Source organism: Musca domestica, unplaced genomic scaffold (assembly GCF_030504385.1).
Source record: "Musca domestica strain aabys unplaced genomic scaffold, Musca_domestica.polishedcontigs.V.1.1 60, whole genome shotgun sequence".
In the NCBI taxonomy this organism is placed as follows: domain Eukaryota; kingdom Metazoa; phylum Arthropoda; class Insecta; order Diptera; family Muscidae; genus Musca; species Musca domestica.
In genome coordinates this window covers 1,964,685-1,989,520 of record NW_026712364.1, presented here as the reverse complement: position 1 = coordinate 1,989,520, position 24,836 = coordinate 1,964,685, and the positions used below count along the sequence as shown (strand labels likewise).

Genomic DNA, 24,836 nt, shown 5'->3' with positions numbered 1-24,836 from the left:
TTTATACCCTACAACACTATGTGTTGGTGGTATTATAAGTTTGATTGGGCCAAAAATTATGTAACACCACGAAATATTGGTTTCCCACATAGGAAAGTATATATGGATCATCCTAGCTCGCCGAGCTGAGTCGATCCAGCTATGTATGTCCGTCCGTCCGTCTGTCCGTCTGTCCATGTTAATTTGTAATCACTCTACAGGTCGCAATTATGGCCCGATCTTCACGAAATTTGGAATGGAGGTCGGGGTTGGGCCAGAATAGAACCCTATTTCTTTTTGAGATGATCGCCAAATGTTTAGGGGTTGAAATGGACCAAATACTGAAAAAATTTCGGATTTTGCAGTAGCTATACAGGTCGAAATTATAGACCAATCGACGCGGAATTTCGCATGTAGCTAGAGTTTAGGACGGGGAAAAAGCCTACCAATTTGGGTGGTCATCGGATAATATTTAGCGGGTAAAATAGACCATATATTTTGTGTTGAAAAAATTCAACATTTTTCATTAAACCGCTAATATTTTAAATCCCGGCGAAATCACAAAGCCATGACAAGGTTACTTCTGACCTTTACATTGATGTTAACATCCAACAAATCGGATATATAGCAAAATATGTTCGATATATATGTCTATCAAAGAAGATATGCTTGAAAGATCCCTTATATGTCGAGAACGGCTGAACTGATTTCGACAGTTCTCATTAATTCAGAATGGCCTCTTGGCAGGAAAGAAAAAACGTCTAAAAAAATCGCATAAAAATATCTCTCTAAAGATGAAAATATTGATTTTTTAAAATTTTCTCATATTTTTTCAATTTTGTCATATTTTTGGCATATTTTCATTTTGAATTAAACATTTGGTAATATTTCTACAGCTAACAAAACTAAGTAGTTATGACATCAGAATATCATATACAGATCGCATTTATGGCCCGATCCAAGAATAGAAGCCTACTCTTTTTGGAGATGATCGCCATATATTTAGGGGTTGAAATGGACCAAAAAACTGCAAAATTGTCGGCAGGTCGTAATATTCGCCCGATCATCACGCACATTTGAATGGGGGTTACCGGACATTGCAAAAGCCAAGCAGTTTTGGATGGCCATCCAAAAATATTCAATGTTTGCCAATAGTTTGCCAACTTTTGTAGACAAAATACGAAAATGTCCATTCCAGAGACTTTTTGGAGAATTCACAAATACAGGAAAGACGCACTTCTGACTATTTTGTTAACGCTGATTTCGTTAAAGATTATAGTCAAATGGCTGTATCTCATATAGATGCGTTTCAGTCAAAAACCAATAATAAATGTTAATCTTTTGCCACTTCTGAGAGATTACAGGTCTTTGGGAAATATTGGTTCCAGATCTAGGAAGACCATTTACGTGCAACATCTACCAATAAATTGGAAATGAGCAAATTAGTTTAAGTTGTTATTTTTCGAAAATTAGAGAACGAAACCTGATGATCTTTAATTATTTGTCACAATATCTTGTAGAATTCTGTCGAGTATTTCACCTATATAAACTGTATGGTTTATTATAGTGTTGTAGGGTATTCAACGGTCGGCCCCGCTCGACTGTAGTCTTTGCTTACTTGTTTAAAAACTACTTCGGTGCACTCTTCTAAACAAGCCGATTTCGATTTGAAATTCGAATATTTCAATTTGCAATTTAAATTGTATTTCTTTGAATTTATTCATTCTATTTTTTATTTAGTTCTTTATTTTTCTGTAATTTACTTTGATTTGTTTATATACAACATGGTGGAAGAGCACTGAATTTCAAAATTTTAAATGATATGTCAAAAAATTTAAAATGTTTTTTTTTTTTCTAAAAATGATATATTTTTATGTTTTCTTATATGACGCCAATCGGAATTTGACGTTTTTCGACAATTTGAATAATTTTTCATTCAAAATTGATTTGACAGTTAATTTTCCCAGCAGCTGTCTCGATGCGACTACCTGTATTATTCTACCATGATGCACAATGGATTTGTAAACAGGGTGAGATGAAAAAACTGCAACCAACTACAGACTGCTGCCATTTCTAAGCCACTCGTCCGACAGCTGTTTATATGTAAATAAATCTTTTGTGTCTCGTACCATCGCTCGTTACCGTGATACTATTAGCGCAGCCCGACGTCAAGGAAGGAAACAGTAACATCAGCAGAAATGGTCGAAAATTAAAGAAGCGACTTGATCGAAACCAGCGTCGCAGTGGCTGAATAATAGCTCGTGAGCAGAACATATCGCAATATTCCATTCGGCAAATATTGAAAAATGAACTCGGGGTAAAACCATTGAAATTTCAAAAAGTGCAAGAACTTGCACCGCAACATAAAGAAAATAGACTCAAAAGAGCTAAAGTGTTGCTTCCATGGCAATAGAATACAGGTAGATGCATCAACGCTTGGGAGCATTGATATGTCAAAAAAAATTAAATGTTTTTTCAAATATAAGTAGATTTTTATATGTTTCCCTATACTACGTCAGTCGAATTTGAATTCGTGTTTTTTTAATTTTTTACAAATTTTAATAATTTTTCATTCAACATTTTCAATTCCAAAATTGGTTTGACAGCTGTGTCGATGCGTCTACCTATATTCTTCTACCATGGTTGCTTCGCTTGGCCGAAAGTGGTGAACTGTCGAATTTTGTTTTCTCCGATGAGAAAACATTCGTTGTCCAGCAGTTTGTAAACAAACAAAATTATCGCCGCCATAACAGCCGATGGTCGCTCTCCGCTCGTATTAATCGACCGTGGCATCAGAATAAATGCCGAATATTATCGCGAAAACATTCTGTAGGGCACGCAAACATTTTAGCCGCAGACCTTGAACATTCCAACAGGACTCAGCACCATCGCACTCAACACGCGCCACCCAAGAATGTTTACAAAATGAGTTTCCTCGCTTCATTTCCAGCGCGTTTGACTTTGTTACAGTTTTTTATCTCACCCTGTAGATCAGATTCATGGTAGAAGAATATAGGTGGACGCATCGACACAGCTGCTGGGACAATAAACTGTCAAACCAATTTTGGGTTTGAAAATATTGAACCAAAAATTATTTAAATTTGTAAAAATTGTTGAAAAACGCGGAAATGGAATTGAAAAATGGAAATGAAAAAAATGTCTCTTACTTAAAAAATGCCTCGCACTGGCAATTTTCTGGTAATTCCTTGAGGGCTTTCGTTTTTATACAAAATTATAAATAACATTCACAGAAATTGCAATAATACAAAGTGAAAATTTCTGAAAAAATTGCCTTGTATAAATGAAAGAGGAAAGATCAAAAAAAGAACGATACAAATAAACTCACCTTATCTAAATCATGATTATAACCGCAAAAAATGTGCTTAATTGTATAGAAACAAAATTGTTTTTTTTTTTTTTGATTATTTAATTTCACAAAATTCATTTTCAAAAACAAAAATATGACAACAGACTGATAATTACATTGTAGATTAATTTACCTTAACGCATTACAACACCCAATTATAAGCAGAAAAGTAAAGCAATTTTTAAATGACATTAACAATTTAATTTACAAATTTTATCAAAAATGTTTTCATGTGAACAGAACCTTCTCAAAGTCCATGTGAACATGACATTACTTATTTTAGTCTCAAGAAAGTGTGAACAGGTCTACTATGTTTTCGCCTCAACGGCAAATGTAAAATAATTGTTGAATAGAATTCGCCTAATGGACAAGTTAATTAATGAATGGGTTTCATTCCGGTTGTTGTTAACTGACTGTTGACGAAAGGTTGTTATTGTTCTAGCCTTCGGACAAGTTTTTTATTTTTCAAATTTATTGATAAGCAGTCATTCATTCCAAATCTCCTCGGGCTCGGTTCGTGACTGATACAAATCCAGATAAACATTTCCAAAAATATGGTACAGCAATGGGAACTAACAGCGGAGGAAATAAACGAAATTGCAAAGGAATTCAAACGAGTTGGTGGTAGGTCACAAGTGTGAGGGCAGGATGATTGATTGCGTGATAGAACACAATTTTTTTGATAATAATCCATTGCATTTTACAATGACTTTCATTTCACAATAGATAACACATACCTAGATCATGCTGGTACCACTTTATACAGTGAGCGTCAAGTGGATGCGGCATGTAAAATTCTAAAGGAGAATTTATTTTGCAATCCACATACGTGCAAGATAACAGGAGATATGGTTGATCAAGTTCGTTACAGGTATTTAACTACGTCATAAATAAAATTCCAGTTGATATTGAAAATAACCATCTTTTTCCACAGAATTCTGCAACATTTCAATGCCGATGCCAGTGATTACAGTTGTATTTTCACAGCCAACGCAACGGCAGCTCTTAAATTGTTGGCTGAGACATTTAATTTTGGTGCCGATGATGACCAAGGAAATTTTTATTACTGCCAGGAGAACCATACTTCAGTATTAGGCATGAGAGAGTTGGTGAAAACGAAAAATCAATTCGTCTTAACCAAAGATGAACTATTACTTAATCTCAATGAATGCCGTGACAAAACATTCCCTTCCAAGGATGAGAATGCCAAATCGTTGGTAGTGTTCTCAGCCCAATGTAATTTCAGTGGTTATAAAATGCCTTTGGAACTGGTGTCAAAAATTCAACAGCATGGATTAGTTAATGAAGGTTTGCAGGTGGCTGGTCAAAAAATAAAGGAAACGAAGAAGCCCAGTAAATTTTATGTTTGTTTGGATGCAGCAGCATTTGTGGGTACCAGTTATTTGGATTGTTCCAAAGTAAAACCAGATTTCTTTTGTGTCTCGTTTTACAAAATGTTTGGGTAAGCTTCAAAAGCTTTATATTTTGATATAACATTAATTGTGGTGTTTCAGTTATCCCACAGGTGTGGGAGCTCTCATAGTCAGCAAAAGAGGCCAAGAAGCTTTGGAAAAACATTATTATGGCGGCGGTACTGTTAATATTGCAATGACACGAGAAAATTTCCATGAGAAACGTTCTGGCTTTATATCGCGTTTTGAGGATGGTACCCTGCCATTTCTATCAATTGTTTCTATACTGGAAGGATTTAAAACCGTGGAACGTTTAATACCATCTAGAGAGGGAAAGTCAACAATTGAACGTATTAGCTGTCATGTTTTCCAGCTTGCCCAGTATGCCTATAGGAAATTGTCCACCCTAAGGCATAGTAATGGTCAACCATTATTACAGTTTTATAATCATAATGGTTATGAGGACAAACAATACCAAGGAGGTGTTTTAACATTCAACATTTTGCGCAAGGATGGATCTTATATTGGTTTTGCTGAGGTTGCATGCTTGGCAGCCGTACACAATATCCAATTGAGGACAGGATGTTTTTGTAATCCTGGTGCCTGTCAAGGCTTTTTGCAGTTGAGCAATGATGATATACGCAAACAATATGAATCAGGTCATATCTGCAGTGATTATAATGATCTGGTGGATGGTGTGCCAACTGGTGCCGTACGTATATCCGTTGGTTATATGACTCGCAAAGAGGATCTTGATCAAGTTATAGAAATGATAGAAAAATGCTACCTAAGTACCGAGACAACAGAGAAACGTTTGGCTTTAATTGATGCCAGTCGATTGCCAGCAGCTTTACAACATATTCCCGAAAGATTAAAACCTCAGCTGAAAGAGGTGTGTATATATCCCATTAAATCTTGCGGCAGCTTTAAAATTCAAGAACCCTGGCCTTTGCAACCTACGGGTTTAGCATATGATCGAAATTGGATGATTGTGGATGCTACGGGCATGGCCATCACACAAAAGCATCATTCTCGTTTGTGCCTTATCAAGCCTGTGTTACTATTACAAAAAGGACTATTGGAAATTAGTTTTCCTGGCATGTCATCTGTTTATGTTCCCATTGATTTAGAGGAGCAGGAAAATAATGCTACTGTCAACTCTACCCTGTGTCAGAGTAAAGTCTGTAATGACTTAGTCACAGGTTATGACTGTGGCGATGAAGTTGCCCATTGGCTGGAGGACTGTTTGGAAACTCCAGGTCTACGCTTAATTAAACAACACAAACAAAGAAAGTCACAAGAAGGCGGCACAAAAGAGATATCCTTAGCAAATCAAGCACAATTCCTTCTTATCAATCGTTCTTCCGTCCAGTGGTTGGCACAAAAAGTAACCAGCGAAAAGGAACCACTACAAAACACCATAGATCGTTTTCGGGCAAATTTTGTCATTGAAACGAGTAGTGCTTTTGATGAAAATGACATGGAAATGTTAAGCATAGGCGATACCACTTTTAATGTTGATGGTTTTTGTACTCGATGTCAAATGATATGCATTGATCAGCATAGCGGTCAAAAGACAACAGAACCTTTGCGCACAATAGCCCGAGAATTTGAGGGTAAAATACGTTTTGGCATCTATCTATCGCTGCGTGATGTTCCCAAGGAAGGATCGTATTTATCACTGGATGAAAAACTTATTATAACGAAAAAACAAACTAAATAAAGAAAAAATATTTTTATTAAAAAAATATTTTTCAAGTTTTCTTTTTATAATCTAAATAAACTACAATTTTTTGTGCTAGGATTTTATAGGAAACGCTCACATTATTGCACAATTTTCTATGGGCTGTTCTTTGGTCTTGACCATTGGCTGTCCTTGCTCAGCTCGTTTAATATTTTCCAAGACACTTTGGTGATCGGGAAAGGCCAATGATTGTAGTTTCGAGTGTACCAGTTCATCATTGATTTTTACTTCAAATGAGCCTTGTCGTCCTTTATGACAAACCATTTCCATATCTGGCTTTTGTTGGAGCAGGAAATTTTGCAACATCTTACATTGCCATTCGAAATTACATTTTCCGCTGTAAATGCATGTTACTCAAGTGGAAGGTGAACCTTGCAAATATGTGTTGGGTGTCTTACCAATACTCAACATCCACTTTTACCATGGTGAAATACAGAAAGATAAACAAATACGGCGATTTATGTGTTTTATGCAAGAGGCTAAGGCAAATTTTTTTCGCAACAGAAATTTCTTACAACAAAAACTGTGTTGGTACCATTATACGTCAAAATTCAACCACTATTCTTCTAAAAATAATTGTGTTTAAATCAATTTTTTAACATAATTCCGTTCATAAACTACTTTTCAATAGGTTTTCTTAAAACAGTTTGATATTCATACGCAATTTTTCATTGATAATTTTGTTTTTCTTTTTTTTTAACATCAACTTGTTTTGACACATTTCGGTGCCGTCAGCTGCGTTGACAGTTCCTGTAGTTCACTTTCCGGAATCGTTCTATTGAACTAGTTCGTTCTAGAAATAATGACATAAACAAAGGCTGACTATTAGGTAGTCGCAACAGCAATGCAGCAAAAACACCAGCGATGCATGAAGCATGATAATATTAAAAAGGTGAAGTCATTTGATATAAGCATTTGCATTTTCTGCAATTTACCTTGTGAAATGTCACAACAAAGAAAACACGTTTCCATTTTTGATTTTTGTATATACAATCGATTTATGAAAATACCATGGTAGAAGAATACATTTAGTCGCATCGACACAGCTGCTGGGACAATGAACTTCGAAACCAATTTTGAATAAAAAATATTGAAATTTGTAAAAATTGTTGAAAAATGCATGTCATAGCAATCACGAATCAATGAGTAAGGTTGCTCAACTTCTAAGAAAATGGAAAAATACAACTCTATGCTGGAGTCTCATAGTGTCAAATAGACTTTTAAATATGCGACACTTGGTTTTGTTTATTTTTAATATTGTTAACAAAATTCTGATATTGAGGAAAAACCGCGGAATAAGAATTGAATTTTGGGGTCATTCCACAAGATTGAAAATTGTAGGACAATAAAGTTGAATCCCAAGTTTGTACAATTTGCTGCCCATTAACGTCGAAAGTATGCCTTTATTTTGCAACCAAATTTAAAATAATTACAAATTATTGTATTTTTTATTCAAAGCAATATACACAAACAAAAGTTGTGTTCCAGAACCTAAAAGTTAGTACTAATTAGTGCTAATTCTACTACAACGCGTTCCCGTACTCCAAAAACTAGCAAAACTTGCAGCTCTCTCGAGAATAAAATGGCGCTGAGTGGTGCACATTTCTGCTTGTTTTAGCTACATGAATTTGGCCGAGCAGAAATGTGCAAATTGTAAATTTGACATTTAATTGGCAGGGCTAACAAGGTTGAAAAATGTATTAATACATTTCAATGTTCGCGCGTAACAACAAATGTAAAGAAAAAAGATTAACTTAAAAAATAAAGAATAACTAATATTTGTCGTGCAAAAAACAAAAAGAGAAAATATGGAGCAACTGATGTATTCACTTTTGGATGATTCCAGCAGTAAAGAGGATTGGCTGAATGAGGAATCAGACGAAGAAAACGTATTGGAAAACAGTGCAAAATTAGTAAAAGGTAAATTGGAAATTAAGCTTAGAATCAAAGTCGTTTGCTTATTACTGCGAACATTTTCTTTTTATTTTTTAGGTTGGCTGTCTTCCTAACTTGTAGCATTAAGTCTTCTTGCAGACTTAACATTAATTTAACCGGCGCCTCCAACCATTTCTAAATAAACACCATTCAAAAATAATTATTAATTTTAATTTATTTTCAATACTCATTTTTAAATTTTGGCGTCCATTTCAGTAAGGTTTCACTAGTCCGATTTAGACTGTTTTCTTTTGGAATTTTGAATGTTGACATTTTAGCACATTTCTGCTAATTTTCCGTTCCCTTATTTTTTGAGAACACCTAAATGAGAATGGCATTTCGTACTGTTCTCTCTTCTGCTAGTTTTACTACTAAAAAAGTACTGGAACACAACTAAAATGTGTAAATGTTTTGACAGAATAAGTGCACCCAAAGAAAAACATGTATTAAGGGGGTAGCTTTGTTTTACCTTCTGTAATTGTTCCATGAGAGAAACCTCCGATTGATGTCGAATAAGGAAACATATAAAAATCTACTTATTTTTGGAAAAATGTTTAAAAAAAATTGAAGAATACCATGGTAAATATTACAAGGTAGGATAGATTGATGAATTAATAAAGGTGTGGGTACATAAGCAGCTTTAAGTCTTCGCATGGCATATTTTTTGACATATCATAAAGGGATGCCAGAGCCGCACTCAAATTCTGCCGCCGTATTCCCTTTAAAAGTTGACATTAATACGACTAACCATGATGCCAAGCTGCTTATGTACTCTCACCTTAACAAATATAAAAAGAGGTTTTTGACACAATTCTCACAATATTTAAATTTAAGACAAAAATCGCATTCTTATTTGCCTAGTCTAACGCGTGAATTTGGTTGAATTATGTGTGTTATTTTCAAAAAGTTTTTTTTTTATCATTTTTGCAACTTACAACATATTTTGAATATCGTGGTGCTGCATTGATGCGACTACCTAATACATTTGCCTTGACTCAAACTGTAAACAATTATGACTTTTCTTCCAATAAACAACACAACCTCTTGAACATTTTTAATTTTAAGAAATTAAACAAAATTACAAAGAAAATGTCCCGGTGCATCGTCATAGATCGTCGAAATGCTATTATGCTTATATGGATATTTGTGCTCAGTGGAATAAGACAAATTCATACCGATGATAAAAGTAGCACCAGCAGCTTAACAAGTGCCAACAACAATGAAGTTGCTCCCTACGTGATTCGGAATATTAATGATACATCTCAACAACTGGCTCAGTGTCAGAACAAAGCTCATCTCAATTGCAGCGAACTGCTGCATCCCTGTATAAAATGTATGTACAACTACACATGTCATTACGGCCAGGAACTGTATGTCAACTGTACAGCACTACATCAGGTGGAGTGCCAAGGTAGTCGATGGTTTTGGCATCAAATGAATTGTCGTTATTGCTACCAAACGGAAAAGTGGCAACAGAGCTGCGATCTAAAAAGCAATTGCAACTCAGTTAATGGTCAATTCTATAAGACCAACTGTACAGTGCACAGTGATGTCTTTTGTTTGGGAAATCGTTCGTTTACGCGAAACGTTAAATGTAATTGGACACAGGGCTATCGTTGGAGTACAGCGGTGATAATAAGTCTAACATTAGGTGGCTTTGGGGCAGATCGATTCTATTTGGGCCACTGGCAGGAGGGTATTGGTAAACTCTTTAGTTTCGGTGGTCTAGGGGTGTGGACGATAATAGATGTCGTACTAATATCATTGCACTACTTAGGTCCGGCAGATGGTTCGTTGTATATATAAAGAGTTAGTTATAAATACAGATAGTCTATAAGTAAAACTGTTAATACTAATAAAAATAAAAAACCGAATTTTATCTTTAACGAACAAAGTTCTTTTTATTTAATATTTTGTTACAATAGGTACACGTTATGGGTATCTATGTACCTCAGTTATCATCGTCGTCACCGAAACGTATATGTTTACTTATTAACTTCTTGACTTTCTCTCTGCCACGTTTCTGTGGCACCTTGACTTGTTTGTTCAATTTTTGTTCGCGGTCCTTTTCAATTTTTTGCCAATAAGCAGATTCTGTTTCTCCGGATAAAATTTGACACTGGTATTCAGCACAGCTGATTTTCTGCACAAATTCTTTAGCCAATTGTGCCGTTTCTAATCTAAGATATGCCTTCATGGCGCCCTCCTTTATGTCAATATATTTAACAGAAGGGTATTGACGCATATCAGCTTTGTACTCCTTGATATTTACACAGGGTTCCAGGAATGACATTTCCACTATGAGTCCAGGTTCATAGCCAAAGAGTGGTGCACGTTCCAGAGCAGGATTTTGCTGTGCCTTATCTGTCGCTAGAATTTTTGCGGGCGGTTCTTCCTCTGCTGCAGCCCCATAGAAATTCATGTTCATTTTTTGTAGTTTGTGTTTGGATTCTTTCGATTTTTTCTTCTGAGTTTTATTTGGAATTTGTGAACTGTTTTCATCCTTAACATTGTCCTTGTTTTGTTGCTTGATTTCTTGTTGCTCACGCCATGCCTTTCTCTTTAATTCCGCAACCTTTTCCCTTTGCAAATTTAGATATTTATTGCGCAAACGTTTCCAATCTTTTTTGGGTAGGATTTTAAGCTCGTAATAGGAAACATCGGTATTTAGTTCAGCCTTTCGTTTAAGTTTTTCTTCAGATTTTGATTTCTTTTTACGTTTTCGACGTTTCTTCTTTTTCGATTCTTTATCTTCGTCGCCGTTTTCATCGGGTTTCTTTGATGTATCTTCATCCTTTGTTTCAGACTCAGAAAGAGACGTTGTTGCTTCAGTTTCGGTTCCCTGATCTTCTTCTTGATCCTCGTCTTGTGAATCCGTTTTCAGCTTTTTTGCTTTAGGCTCAGCATCGTCTGACTGTCCTTCGGCTTTATTTCTTTTTCTATTTTCGTCTTTTGGGTGTTCCTCGCCCAACTCTTCTCCTGACTGTTCTTTGAGATAAGATTTAACACTAATCAATTCAGAGGGATCTTTTTCATCCATTTGTAATACCCCATTGAATTCTTTAAATGCCTGTAAAGCCTTTTTAAGACTGTCTTCCTTTTCGAATTCTACAAAACCAAATTCTTTAATTCTATGCGATTTGGCATATTTTGGAAGAGATATGTATTCAACTTTCCCAAATCTTTCGAAGATTTGTCGAACCCACTCATGATCGGCTGTAGAGGGTAGTGCTTCAACGTACAATGTTTTTTCATCAACATTGCGATTTTCCACCAATGGAGTTTTTCGTCTTACTTTTTGTTGACCTTCATCTAGCTCTAATAGTTGGGAATTGCTTAGGGATTTTGCAATGTCTTCCACGCGGCTGGTTAAAGCTTTCATCTTGTTGAATGTTAGAAATGTGTCCAATGGAACAACTAGGAGGAAAAATACAATTTATCAATCAGAATTGAAGTGTTAAAAAACAGGTTTGTACTTACATGGATCCTTCTCAATTAATTGCTTGAGAAAACGATCCTTGCTAAGATTTGCATCACCAAAATAAAACTCCATTTGTGCTCGTATGGCATTGAAGTAATGCTTTTTACGTTTGCGATAACTTTTGTTGTTTCCCGTTTCCACATTATTACTATTTTCTTTAACGGTTGTAACAGTGTCGGCCTCTGCAGTTTCTATTGATTCCACATTAAGGACGTTGGAACTATGTTTTTTACGTTTACGACCAAGTTTCTTCTTTTCCGGTTCTGCCGCCGACGAAGACTCCTCATCTGTTGAGTCCGAGCCATTTGTATCAATGGTTACACTCGATTGATCCTTCACAGAATCCTCTTGAGAGCTAATGTCCTCTTTGGCTTTTCGACTCCTTTTACTTTTGGTGCCCATAATTTTACAGGTGTTGAGCTCTTTCTGTAAATTACCGGCTTTTTTTGCAAGAAAATCGTCAATTAATTGAGAAGTTCGAGATGTCAAACACAAACGAGTCGAAAAACGTTTGGCGTTTGTTTACAAGTAAAAACGAACAAACACAATTTCCAACGGCGTTCATTGTTTTTTTGGCGCGCATTTTGATAGGCCGTACATCATACGCTTGGGCAAAAAAAATTAATGGAAAATAAATTGAACTTTTAATAGTGTTTCATTGACATAGCTTTAATTGTTGAATAAAAAAATATATTAAAACATTTTAATTTTCGAAATCGTTATTAACATCGATATCTAATTAACTGTCTATACATGGGGACGTCACAATCTTTTATTGTGTTTAGCCTATTGCTATGCGCAGCAACTGTCAGAACTTGACATCTGTCACTGTGTAGCAAAAAAGAAGCAGCATCGAATAAAGAAAAGAGACGCTAGCAGAAAGGACGCCGATCATTTTGCAAAAAAAAATTGTATAGTTGCAAGGAAAAAAGTAATTATTTTATATTGTTATTGGAAACAAACAAAAAGTGAGATGTGATATATTGCTAACTAATTATTAAGATATCGTGGTAAACATTAAATAAAGCAGAAAAAGTGCATTAAGCAAAACATTATTTAAAGTAGATGCTTTTTTGTTAATAATAGTGAAAGGAATCCCTGTCTCCGAAAAACAAATATTGTGGGAAGTCTTGTGTCGACATGAACATATTATAGTGAACATTTAATTATTGGAAAATATGAATTCTTATGCTTCTACTCATATCTTTTTCAAGCAATATAAACAACTGGTACACCTTTTTATTTGTTTTTATTATATGAATGCCAGGTGTTTATCCTATCTTTATCAGTGCCCTGTGATGTATTCTTTTTAAAATATTAAATTATTTTTCTTTGTTCTATCCTAAGGATTTGAAACAGTTCCAATGTACAATTCAAATAGATTTACCACATAAACCAGGAGTTTGAAAAACAAATTTTGGTCTCAGTTTTATCCTGTAGCAAGCAATATGGAAACTGTTGTATTAAGCAGCGATATTGCGCGTCTCGTTTTGGGTAAGTTTGGTCAATTTTTTTTATTAAAAAGTATAAATGTTAATCTTTCGATTTCTTTTCTAGATTATTTGAAATCACAAAACCTGAAAAGAGCAACTCACATATTTTGCAAAACATCACCATATTTAAAGCAAGAATTCTCGGCATTTAAGCATGGTCTGCAGACACATTCATTTTTCCCAGAGCTAGCAGAAATTATATGTGAATATGTTAAAATATCTCGGAAAGGTAAGTGACCAAAGTACAGTTGCTGACTTATCACGTCATATATTTTCGATTCTTTTTTAGTTGATCAAGAAATTCCTAAACTAGGCAATGATGTACGCTTTGAATTTCACCGCTTGAAGCTATCGGAAAAGGTGTCGTTTCTATTGGATCGTACAGTGGAAGTTGATAACAAAGCGGAAAGTACTTCAACTACAAGTGTTTCGCCCAATTTACAAACATCGGCTGGTTCTGCCAAACAAACCGGCAATAGTATTAATTCCGATAAGGAGAATAATGGTAATGGTAAAAAACGTAAACGTCCACATGATCTCAATCATTCCTATAATGATATATCTGGTGATACTAAAACAAAGGTTTCACCATCGTGCCGCACAAGTCATTGGTCCAAGAAACGACGCATTCTTGAACCATATTGTTTTTTAAGCGCAAAAGCTCTGCAGAGGCATAGAATGCGACATGGTTACCGTTTGTCACCTTGTGCAATAGGTAGACAAGTTGATTTTAAAAGTCAAGAAGATGAAGATGACGACGACGACGAATGGTCTAATTCAAGTACAGATGCTACATCTGTAACAGAAGGCGATACTGAAAATGGAGAATGTGATCAGGATTGTGCTTATGAAAATGAAAAAGAGTTATTTAATGGTGAAAAACCAGCCAAAGAATCCACGCCACGTAACAAGTCCCAGGATACGGAAAAAATACGTACTCCAATATTACCGGTGAGTTAAGAAGAATCAATTTGCTTTTTCAAACTTCTCTAATATTCATTTGGGATATATTGTACATATTATGCGGTCTAAATTTATTTTTAATAAAAAACGTTTCTATTTTTTTCAGGAAATCTCTCAGGCCATTCTTGACAATCCTGAATTCCAACAGAAATTGGTAGAAAATATCAATCAAGCACTGAATAGTTCTGCAACAAAATTACCTTTATCAAACTTGGAAGTTAAAGCATCAGAAGATCAAACATCACAAACAAATAACCAAGGTTGTACTCAAGAGGACCCAACAATAAGCTCTAGTCAATTACTTGATCAAATGATCAAAAATATACTAGAAGCAACTGAAAAAGACCCAAGTTTTGATGCTATCATACACGATGTCGTAGAAGCATCTAATAAGCCAATCAGTTTACAATCAGCTGGAGTACAATGTAATATTGGAACGCCAACGTCAGATGCGTGTTTACCAGCTATGGGAGACTGTAATAAACCATTGTATACATCGACTGAACCACCGCCATTAGTACCAACACAACCGCAGTCAACACTTATTGGACATACTCCATCACAGCAGCAACAACAGTTACCTCAGGCAATTGGTGTTAGCCCAATAGAAATACCACCTCGCACACCCTTAATTATAAGAAATGCAGTTGCAGCAGCAAATGTTTCTAGCATGACTGCGCTAGGAGGCTCTGCCCAGGATCCCCCTAGTTTGACGGCAAATAACTCATTTGGATCGTTGATCGATCCGAATTTCTCCATTTCAAAATTAATAGTCTTAAATTCAAATGACAGTGCTCAGAAACATCATCCTGAGGTATCAATCGGTAATATTACTGCCGAGAGTATAATTAATCAGTTGTCTGCTAGTGGGGGTACGGGAAATGTTAGCGGCGGCGATACTGCTGTTGTAACCGAAACTGCAGGTGGCGATGAGCAGGTATTTTTTGATGCTACAACTGGTCAATTGACGTTCCCTTTATATCTAACCAATGATGGTCTTTTGGCGAATTTACCATTCCTGATTAATAATGAAGTGGTAACACAACAATTGCAAACAACCAATATAAGTAATATGGATGCCTCACGTATAGAAATTCCACTGCCAGAACCAATTGTTGTTACAGCCGATCAATTTCCCCGTAATTCGCTCATAATTGGTAGTATTAAAAAGTCAAATCAATTAGAAAACTCAAATGTTCAGCAAAAGACGGTGGAGAAGCCGCCGAACGTTGAAATACTTACATGCAACACAGGACCTCCAGGATCTTTGGATACTCGTCTATCGGAAAAAGCTACTCCATCGACAAGTGGTATTGTAAATACCAAAGCATATCGGAGTCTTTCGACACCACGAAAGCGTGCCTCACATGTAAGAACATTAACCTTCTCACCTAGAGGACCACAATTTTCGTCGGGGACACCATTGTCAACCAGACGGGAAGCTTTCAATCGAATGCAAAGAAACGCTCTGGCGAAGACCGGCAATGAAGTGGCAAACCCAGCTCATCCATTACAACAAACAAACAATGAAGATGTAAAATGTGCAAATTCTGAAAAACCCATTATAAAAAATGTTGAAATTTTGAAAGGCACAACGGCAAATGATTCTTCCTCTTCTTCGGTTAATGAGAGTACCACTCATATACCACCGCTTTTTGTGGCCGAGGAATGTAGTAACCAAACAGTTATTAACAAATATGGCTCAGCGGCAAAATCTGCTGCTGAACAAATAAAACCGAACAGCAATGTTTCGGATTTATCAAAATCTCACAATTCGACTGCATCTGTTGAGAATACACCCAAACGAAAGCAACAGAGAAAAGTTGCAGTGCGTTCCTGCAAGCGACAGTTGTCCAAATCTCAGAACGAGGAAGAGCTACAGGTCGACAAGGCGGAAAAAGAGAATGAAGTAAAAATACCACCACCCGGTACTGAGGAATACAAGAAATATATGATGGAGGAGTGGAATAGAATAAAGAATTCATCCAACACCGACCTTGATGTACGTTTGAGGGAATTAAACTCAAAAATGACCGTTTTGAAACCCGTGAAAAAGGTCAACACAAAGAAACGGGTAAGACGCAAAAAGCCCGCTGCCATAAAACGAAAGGAAAAAGAAATGGCCGAAGTTGCAGAAGAACTTGAAATTTCCAAAGAACGTCTAAACGAGTCTCAGGAAAGTGAAACTTTTCCTCAAGCAACACAAAACGATGCCATAGGCCAAGTGAAATCTGTAAAGCAAGTGCCTGGAGAAAGTCAAAATGTTGATAATGCCTGTCCGAAGAAAAAATCCAAAGAATTTGTTATACAAATATCAACGCCACAAAAAGTTGAAACTATTGCTTTAGCGGCAGATTGTGCGACTCAAGACAAAACCAAAGCCGAAGAAGGGAAATGCAATGCAAAATCAACTAAAGACTCTCTACAAATGAAGCCTGTAAATACCGAAGAATCTCACCCATCGAATTCAGAACATAATAGACAGTCAGGGGGTTCTTCACAGCCACAGGAAAAATCAAGTGAGTCAGTATTTCATGCACCCTCTGGTCATGCTCCACACATCCACCACCATCATCAGCAGCATCCATCTGTAGCTGCTCCACCACCACATATTAATGAGGCTTTGGAGAGGGAAAAACGGACATGCAACATAGCCCTACTTTTGGAGACACCCTACAAAGATCCAAATGCTTCAAATATCTCATCCACCTTTTTGCCACCAACACCAGGCATATTTGCGCCGTCATTGGAAACACCTGCCGGCAAAAATAGAAATCCGCACGATGATATGCAGGCTTCGACTTCGTTCCTATTCGGTTCCCTCACAAAAAGTGAACTTGATACACCAATGTTGAGTGCTTTAACTCCGGGATTCCGTTTTACTCCCTTCGGCATAAAAGATGCAGCAACGCCGCGTAGTGTAACTGGCACCGAATACTCTTCAGGTGGTGGTTCCTATTACAAGCCGGATGAAAGTGAAGATCTTGATAGAAATATTGATAAAATTCTTAGAGATTCGGCACAAAAGAATCAACAGCAAGAGCGAAATGAGGAAACAGATCGAACAGAAGATGACGAAGAAGAAGGTGAGGTAAGATCTCCGAAAACACCCGACAATAAAGAGCATGAAGGAAACACCAATGCCGTGGAAGTTGAAATACCTGTAGAAACATTAAAGGTTGAACCAATTGTTCTAAAGCGGGTCAAATCATTCGGTACTGAGGCTGTCGACAGCATGGAAACAGCTAAAATAGATCCCCATTATACTCTAGCCTCTGGTTTACCGGAAATAAGTGCAGCTGAAGAATCTTCATCTTCCTCATCGTCCTCGTCATCTTCATCCTCATCCGGGTCATCTTCCTCGTCCTCTTCTTCGTCGGATTCAAATACCTCTGCAAAATCTAAAACTGTTGTTGAGATAAAAACCACTCAAACCCTATTGGACTTGGAAAACCTCTCAGAAATATCCAGCACGGAGGATGAAGAATGGAAAAAGATAGTCACAGAAAAAGATGAGAACTCACAATTGGTAAACATCGATGGCGAAGTTCGTTATCCGGTGCGGAGTTGGTTAACACCAATAAAAGAGAATATTCCTACCGAAAATACCACTGTTGTGTCGTCCACACAGGCTTCGGTTGTGACTGCCACCACTACGTCAACCATAAAGGTAACATTACCTTTGAAATCGGCAGAAAAACGGAATAGACAAATTAAGGAACTTGAATTGAAAAGAGAACGAATGAAGGAGAAATTGAAGAGAGATGCCTCGACGGTTGCTACTCACGAGAAAATAACGTCAACTGCAACAACAGCTCCAAATATATCAGCAGCATTAGCAGCCACACGTTTAATGCATGCCATGCGCGACAATGGTAAAAAACCTGCCTGTTTTGAGGTGCCACAAGCGTCGGCCGATGAAAAACGTTCTATAGACGTTCTCACCGCTTTACATTTGTCCGCCAAAAAACAACTTCCAAAAACTCCAGAAACTAACAAGCCAAAAGGAAAATCCAAAATAGATCTTTCGCCAGCTCTAGAAGATGCGAATACATCGAGAACTCCAGAAAATAAGGAAAACCCCCGAATGAATATTTCGTCGGCCAACAACAAGACTTCACAAAGGAAATGTTTGCCGATAGAGGCGCGGCCGGTTGCCAAAACCATACGCAAGGCGAATAAGAAAATTGTGCGAACACCGTTGGCATTTAAGACCATCCAATCACCGGGCAAAATCAATTCCCACAGCACAACAACAACGCTGGCAGAATTGGCAAATAAATCGAAGGATAATATGTTGTCGCCAATCGTGTCCAACGTAAGAGTATCACCACGTCTAATAAAACCCAACAAAAAAACCAACAAAGCCAAAAATGCATCAGAGTCGACAACAGCCAAAACCAAAGCAAGTCCAAAAACCACTAAGGCGGCGAAAGCTGCAGCAGCAAAACCAAAGGCTCCACGTGCAACAAACAAAAAGAAGCCAGCCACAACGAGGGCCAGTAAAAAGAAAATGGATTTAGACGATCGTCGCGATGGAGAACTGGACGAGCGAACTAAAGAAGAAGAAGAACAAGCCACTTTGGAAGAGCCACCACCAATTCAACCAAAATTGAATGTGAAACCGAAAATTCCTTTTAAGCCGGCAAAAGTCACTGCAAAAACAAAAGCCCATCACAATGATTTGGTGGCGGAAGTCGTCGAACACAGGGATAAAGCAACTCCTCAAGAAAATGTCGATGTACTGCGCCTAGAAAATGCCGAAGCATTAAAAGTGGAACAGGAGGCAGCAATTAAATCCATACAAAATGAGTTGACTAACAAACCACTGCCGACACCAGAAGAAACAAATGAGCCCATATCTGAAGAAGATGCCATAGATGACTGCGAAATGGTCACATACAATGAAAGCGATCCCAAACATTTTATACACTGCACGTATCAGGGTCCAGATGAGCCACCTCCAAGTCCGGTAAAGAGGCATGACCTGTCAAATTATAGAATGGTAGTTTCATTGGATGATGATGAGCAGCATGTCTGGAGTATCTCTGAAGGTGTTTGTTTATTTACATGTCCGCCGGCAGTGGCAAATCCCACATCGGCGGTGAAAACAGAACAACAGCAACCAAGTAAAATACGTACAGTTCCGAAAAAACGTAAAGTACGTGTAACACAAGGTGTGGATGACAAAACGGCAGCGCCGGTGGTAAATACAAAAATTGCTGCTGTCTCCTTAAAGGCTTTCACATCGGCCGCAACACCGGGAGCTACATCAACACCGGTTATTCAGGGTGGTGCTGGGATATCACGAACCGAGATGGCTGCAACACGAGAAGAAGCGTAAGTTGTTAATATGTGCATATGTGTTTAACCATATTTCAAGGGGAAGTTTTAAAACAATTGAAATAGTACTATAAATAGTTACGGTTTGATTTTAGGATTCACAGCTACACTAAAGTATATTTCTGGAAAGAACGTTCGAATTTCTATCTCCCACCCAAATAGCATATCCCTCTTGTTGGATAACATGGGACATCTGCAAAATAGGTGTTCAATCGTATCTATCTCTTCTTCATTTCACATAGTCAGGAACACTGTTATACCATCTTAAAATCTTAGATCAGACCTACTAAGTGATAGAAGATGATGATGATTGATGAATTGTCTGTGAACCACCTCGAGCTAAGTCATTAGCCAGTTCATTCCCATGGCTCTCGATCTAATGCCACTTGACTTGATAGCTTTAAGAGCCGTCTGATTATCGACATATATCGTCACTGGTACTGTTATGCTATTGCAGAGTTCTCTTATCATTTCCGCTACCTTCTTCATTGCAAGAATTTACGTTTGAAAAACGATGCAATTGTCATTAAGCTTACATGAGTGCTTAACCATTGGGTTAGGGTATAATACGCTACCACCGGTGTCTTCATCCATATTGGAGCCGTCTGTATAGATGGCCGGAGGAGGTTCATCAACAGCCCCAGCATCTCTATTAGTTATCGTATGTCCCAAATTCGTGCATGAAAATCCCGTGAGGAGTACCATTCTCCAGCGCGATGTGTTATACTTCCAGTGTACGATTTGTGGTCTAAGACCCAGTTCTTCCCTATTGCTGTACTACATGAATAGAGCGCAATGAGGCCTTTTTCGTACGCTCCTCTATGTTCTTGCACCTCCAAGACCACTGTAACTCAATCCAGAACTGGCAGCGAAAATTGATATATTTTATTTTTGTTGTGAAAGTATAAGTTTTGTCTTTTGTTAATTGAGGGTTTACGATAGCTGTATTCAATTAAAGCTATTCGTCATGAAAATCTAGGATGATTTTGTCGATCTTCTATGGTTATGAATTTATATTAAAGTGCGAAAATGCACAATATCGGTCCACTCCATTAAGTAACTCCCCACAAAGAGTCAACATTTTGAATAATAAAAATCCTTATAAAATATGTTGTAAGAGTCCGATTGTCCTTAAATTTCATACATCCCAATATTTTTATTAACCCAAGGTCTTCTGGTACCTCCCCTAGAAATGATCAACATTTGAATATCCATGAAGCTCATAAAACGCGAAATTAACATTCGATTCCATTCAGACTTGGCATATCACAATATTTCCATCAACACAAGATCTGTTATAAAGATGGTAGAGATCGGAACTTTCCTTCTGGTACCTCCCCCACAAACGGCCAAAACTTTGAATAACCAAAACGATTATAAAATCCGAAATATGCATCAGGTTCTCTTTATATTTCACAACATGCCAATAGTTCTAATAACTTAAGATCTGCTTGAAGATGGGATTTATCGGTCCACCAGAAGGAGTGGAAAACTATGAAGCTAATAAAACGCGAAATTAACAACCGATTCCGTTCAGATTTAGTAGATCTCAATATTTCCATCAACACAAGATCTTTTAATAAAGATTTCTTATTCTGGTACTTCCCCCACATAGGGTTCATGTTTTTGAAAAACATAACGCTCGACAAAAGCGAAATATGCATCCAATTCTCCGCAAATTTCACACATACACACATTTTTGCTAACACAAGATTTGTTGTGAAGATGATATATATCTGCGATCCCCTTCTGGTACCTCACCCACAGAGGGTCACAATTTTCAATGCTTTTATTTGTCATAACTTGCGAAACAAGTCAGCGATTCTTTACAACTTGCAACATCTAAATATTTTTCTCAACCAGAAACCTGATATGAATTTGAAATTTCTGATTTCGCATAAATTTGGATATAAATTTTCGATTTTCTTGTAATTTTGCCCATACCAATATTTTTATCTGTATCAAATGTATGAAAATAAATTTGCTACATCTAAATACTTTTCTCAACCACAAACCTGATATGAATTTGAAATTTCTGATTTCGCATAAATTTGGATATAAATGTTCGATTTTCTAGTCATTTTGCCCATACCAATATTTTTATCTGTATCAAATGTATGAAAACTAACTATTTCGGTCGACTATATCTGGTATCTCACGCACATTTTAACATTTTCTAGAAATTATCACTTATCTCATAAAAAGTGAAGGGAGTATTCGATATAGTCCAAACCTGGCACGTCGCAATATTTATATATTTATTTCGGTCCGATACGAAATGGACAATATTGGACCATTCTTTCGGAGCCTACTCCATAGAGGGTCAACAATCATAACAGAAGTCAAAATATATTTAAATAATCGTACATTGGCTGAGGGTATACATTTGTCGGCAAAACCGAATGATACTTTTTAACTTGTTTTTATTAAACCATTGATTTCTGGTCCCCGAATGTTAACTTCAATATTTTAATAATTTACTATACTTTAAATAATAATTAAAAAAAATATTTAAAAAAAAATTTTTGTTTTCAATTTTAGAGCTAAAACCAAAACGACGACAGCAAACAAACCTGAAAAACAAAATCAACCACCTCCAAATGAAGAAGAATGTCATGTGAATCAAAAAATTCAAATCGAAGATATAGAGTCTATATTGTCGCATTTACATGGCACTTAGGATGATCTTGTATTCATTGCTGAAACATAATCAAGATTGAATGGGGTGCAATGTTTTTTTAAAAACGAAATAAATATTTCTTTTTTACAAAGAATATTCAAACGAGGCAACACTGTATTCAAAAAACTCTCTAGTTCTAAGTACATAAGTTATATGTAAATTTTATAACATAAATTATAAATTCTACTGTAGTTATTATTTTACTATAATTATTATTATTAATGAATTGCTTTCGTTTTCTGTTATGGAAACCGAATTATTTTATTATTTTTTATCGAAACTAAAGATTTATGAAATACCCTTAATATGGCAAATGGTCAAAAATCTTTTCATTTCTTTGTTGAGTACTAATTGCTTGAAATATTATAGACCAACAATCGTTTTGTTTTACAAAAAAATATATCTATTCATCAATCATTTTGCTACAACCAACACCACAAATATCGAATTCTCCTACCCACTGTTATGTTTTTTTATAACTTTACGCTTAAAACAAAAAATCAAATTGATTTTACAAAATGTAAAATTGCGTTGATATTAGTTATGCTTAAATTTTGTCTCTTTTTATCGTTATCAAAATAACTATGTAAATTTATTGTATAAAATCTTTTATAATAAAAATCCATCCTGTAGACTGGAATTCAAATTAAAATGTGTTTATATTTATTTCCAATTGTTCACTACATAAAAAATAGTCAATTTTAAAAAATAATCAACCCACACCGTAACGTGTGTTGTCTTGAACAATTAGTTTCGTGGTCGTAGGTTAGGTTACAGGATGCGCAGCTATACTAGAGACGGCAGGTGCTTCACTCGTAGCACTCATTGGTACATTTTGTTTATCCTAATAAGAATTAGAAATTAAAAAATATAGAGATAGAGAAGAAAAAAGGCTTGCCTTTTCATGATATGCTTTTGGCAAACCTGTGGACGATGATGGAAAAAGGGCGTTAGGGTGAGAATTCATAGAAATTTTTGAAACAACACTAGTTTAGTAAAAACTGGCGATTTTTTTGAGTTTTTTTTTTTCAGATGTAGGTATTTATATCCTGATTCCGGGAATGTATTTTTTTTTCTTGGGGGACGAACCCGGGTATTTGACCCAAAAGCCCTGGGCCTAGATTCGGATATTGGCAACATACAAGGTGAGATGAAAGAACTGCAACCAACTTTAGTCTGCTGTCATCAAAATTAACCTGGAAGTAGATATCGTTGGAGCAATCCAACATTTAAATGTGAATAAATCTTTTGTGTCTCGTACCATTGCTCGTTACTGTGATACTGGTAGCGTAGCACGACCCGCGTCGCAGTGGCCGAAAAACGGCCCGTGAGCTGAATATATCGCAATATTCTATTCGGCAAATATTGAAAAATGAGCTCGGGGTAAAGCCATTGAAATTCCAAAAAGTGCAAGAACTTACACCGCCACAGAATGAAAATAGACTCAAAAGAGGTAAAGAGTGCTTCGCTTGGCCGGAAGTGGTGAACTGCCGATGTTGGTTTTCTCCGATGAGAAAACATTCGTTGTCTAGCAGTTTGTAAACAAACATAAGTTTACTTGCTAAAGAGGTCAGCTGAAAATGTACACCTTCGGTTGTACAGCCGATGGTCTCTCTCCGCTCGTATTAATCGACTGTGACATCAGAATAAATGCCGAATATTATCGCGAAATTATTCTGGAGGGTGTACTAAAGCCTTGGGCACGCAAACATTTTGGCCGCAGAACTTGGACATCCCAACAGGACTCAGCACGCGCCACCCAATAATGGTTACAAAAAGAGGTTCCCGCTTCATCACTTCACCTCAGCGCACAGTGCCACCAAAATCTCCGGATACCAATCCGTTGGACTACTGTGTCTAAAGTATTTTGGAAAGCAAGGTTGACACTTAAAATCCCATATTGTCGATTATCTCAAGTAAGCGCTTCGCCGGAAATGTGCCAAAATACCGCAGAGCAACATTCGGGCAGCTTGTGACGGCTTCATTGGCCGTTTAAAGGCCATAATTGGTGTCAATTGGTGAATCTAACTTATTCTAAAATTTGATGCTATTTCCGACATTTTTGCTTTCATTCAATACAATTTAAAAAAAAATGTGAAAATTATAACGTTTGAATTTGTTGCATTTTTTTATCTCAATCTGTGGGTAAAGCTAATGAAAATACCTATCCAACAAGTGGTCACATTAGGGGGTTTTCAAAACGAACCAGAATTATATCTAAATTTTTAATTTTTTTTGGACCTCAATTTTTTATAAAAACCCCTAAAAAGTCGCAAAGGGCCTTTTATGTTAGTTTATAAAATATATTATTTTTCCTGGTGCCAGAGATATGGGTCTTTACACCAGACAACCCGATTCTGTTCAGTTTTCCTAAAGCTGATGAGCCGAAATTGACTTTTTCGTAAAAGAACCAAGGAGGCTTAGGTTGTCTCAGTTCAA

General features: G+C 36.6%; 5 protein-coding genes across 6 annotated transcripts; 3 read left to right on the top strand and 2 right to left on the bottom strand.

The window, feature by feature from the left end:
* The first annotated feature begins 3,707 nt into the window (after nt 1–3,707).
* Nucleotides 3,708–6,504, top strand: LOC101890540 (molybdenum cofactor sulfurase 3). Its single transcript, XM_005183808.4, has 4 exons — nt 3,708–3,970; nt 4,073–4,217; nt 4,281–4,808; nt 4,861–6,504. The coding sequence occupies exons 1-4, from the start codon at nt 3,901–3,903 to the stop codon at nt 6,479–6,481; spliced, it is 2,364 nt and encodes a 787-aa protein (XP_005183865.2). The 5' UTR covers nt 3,708–3,900; the 3' UTR covers nt 6,482–6,504.
* On the bottom strand, nt 6,479–7,221 carry LOC101889537 (migration and invasion enhancer 1). The gene is made up of 2 exons (XM_059129369.1): nt 6,901–7,221; nt 6,479–6,839 (listed from the first exon to the last, which is right to left on the bottom strand). Exons 1-2 carry the CDS (start codon nt 6,924–6,926, stop codon nt 6,578–6,580), a joined length of 288 nt encoding a protein of 95 aa, XP_058985352.1. The 5' UTR covers nt 6,927–7,221; the 3' UTR covers nt 6,479–6,577.
* Nucleotides 7,222–9,415: 2,194 nt separating this feature from the next.
* On the top strand, nt 9,416–10,331 carry LOC101890711 (TM2 domain-containing protein almondex). Its single transcript, XM_005183809.4, has one exon. The coding sequence runs from the start codon at nt 9,527–9,529 to the stop codon at nt 10,241–10,243; it is 717 nt and encodes a 238-aa protein (XP_005183866.2). The 5' UTR covers nt 9,416–9,526; the 3' UTR covers nt 10,244–10,331.
* LOC101890885 (la-related protein 7) lies at nt 10,312–12,525 on the bottom strand. Its single transcript, XM_005183810.4, has 2 exons — nt 11,918–12,525; nt 10,312–11,854 (listed from the first exon to the last, which is right to left on the bottom strand). Exons 1-2 carry the CDS (start codon nt 12,318–12,320, stop codon nt 10,389–10,391), a joined length of 1,869 nt encoding a protein of 622 aa, XP_005183867.2. The 5' UTR covers nt 12,321–12,525; the 3' UTR covers nt 10,312–10,388.
* Nucleotides 12,526–12,690: 165 nt separating this feature from the next.
* Nucleotides 12,691–23,049, top strand: LOC101891057 (serine-rich adhesin for platelets). 2 transcript variants are annotated; one of them, XM_020036834.2, is made up of 6 exons: nt 12,691–12,849; nt 13,266–13,412; nt 13,476–13,640; nt 13,701–14,362; nt 14,481–19,714; nt 22,259–23,049. In XM_020036834.2, the coding sequence occupies exons 2-6, from the start codon at nt 13,367–13,369 to the stop codon at nt 22,395–22,397; spliced, it is 6,246 nt and encodes a 2,081-aa protein (XP_019892393.2). In that variant the 5' UTR covers nt 12,691–12,849; nt 13,266–13,366; the 3' UTR covers nt 22,398–23,049. The 2 variants fall into 2 exon arrangements, with proteins under 2 accessions (XP_019892393.2, XP_011292640.2); XM_011294338.3 differs by having other exon boundaries at nt 12,691–12,886.
* Nucleotides 23,050–24,836: the final 1,787 nt, after the last annotated feature.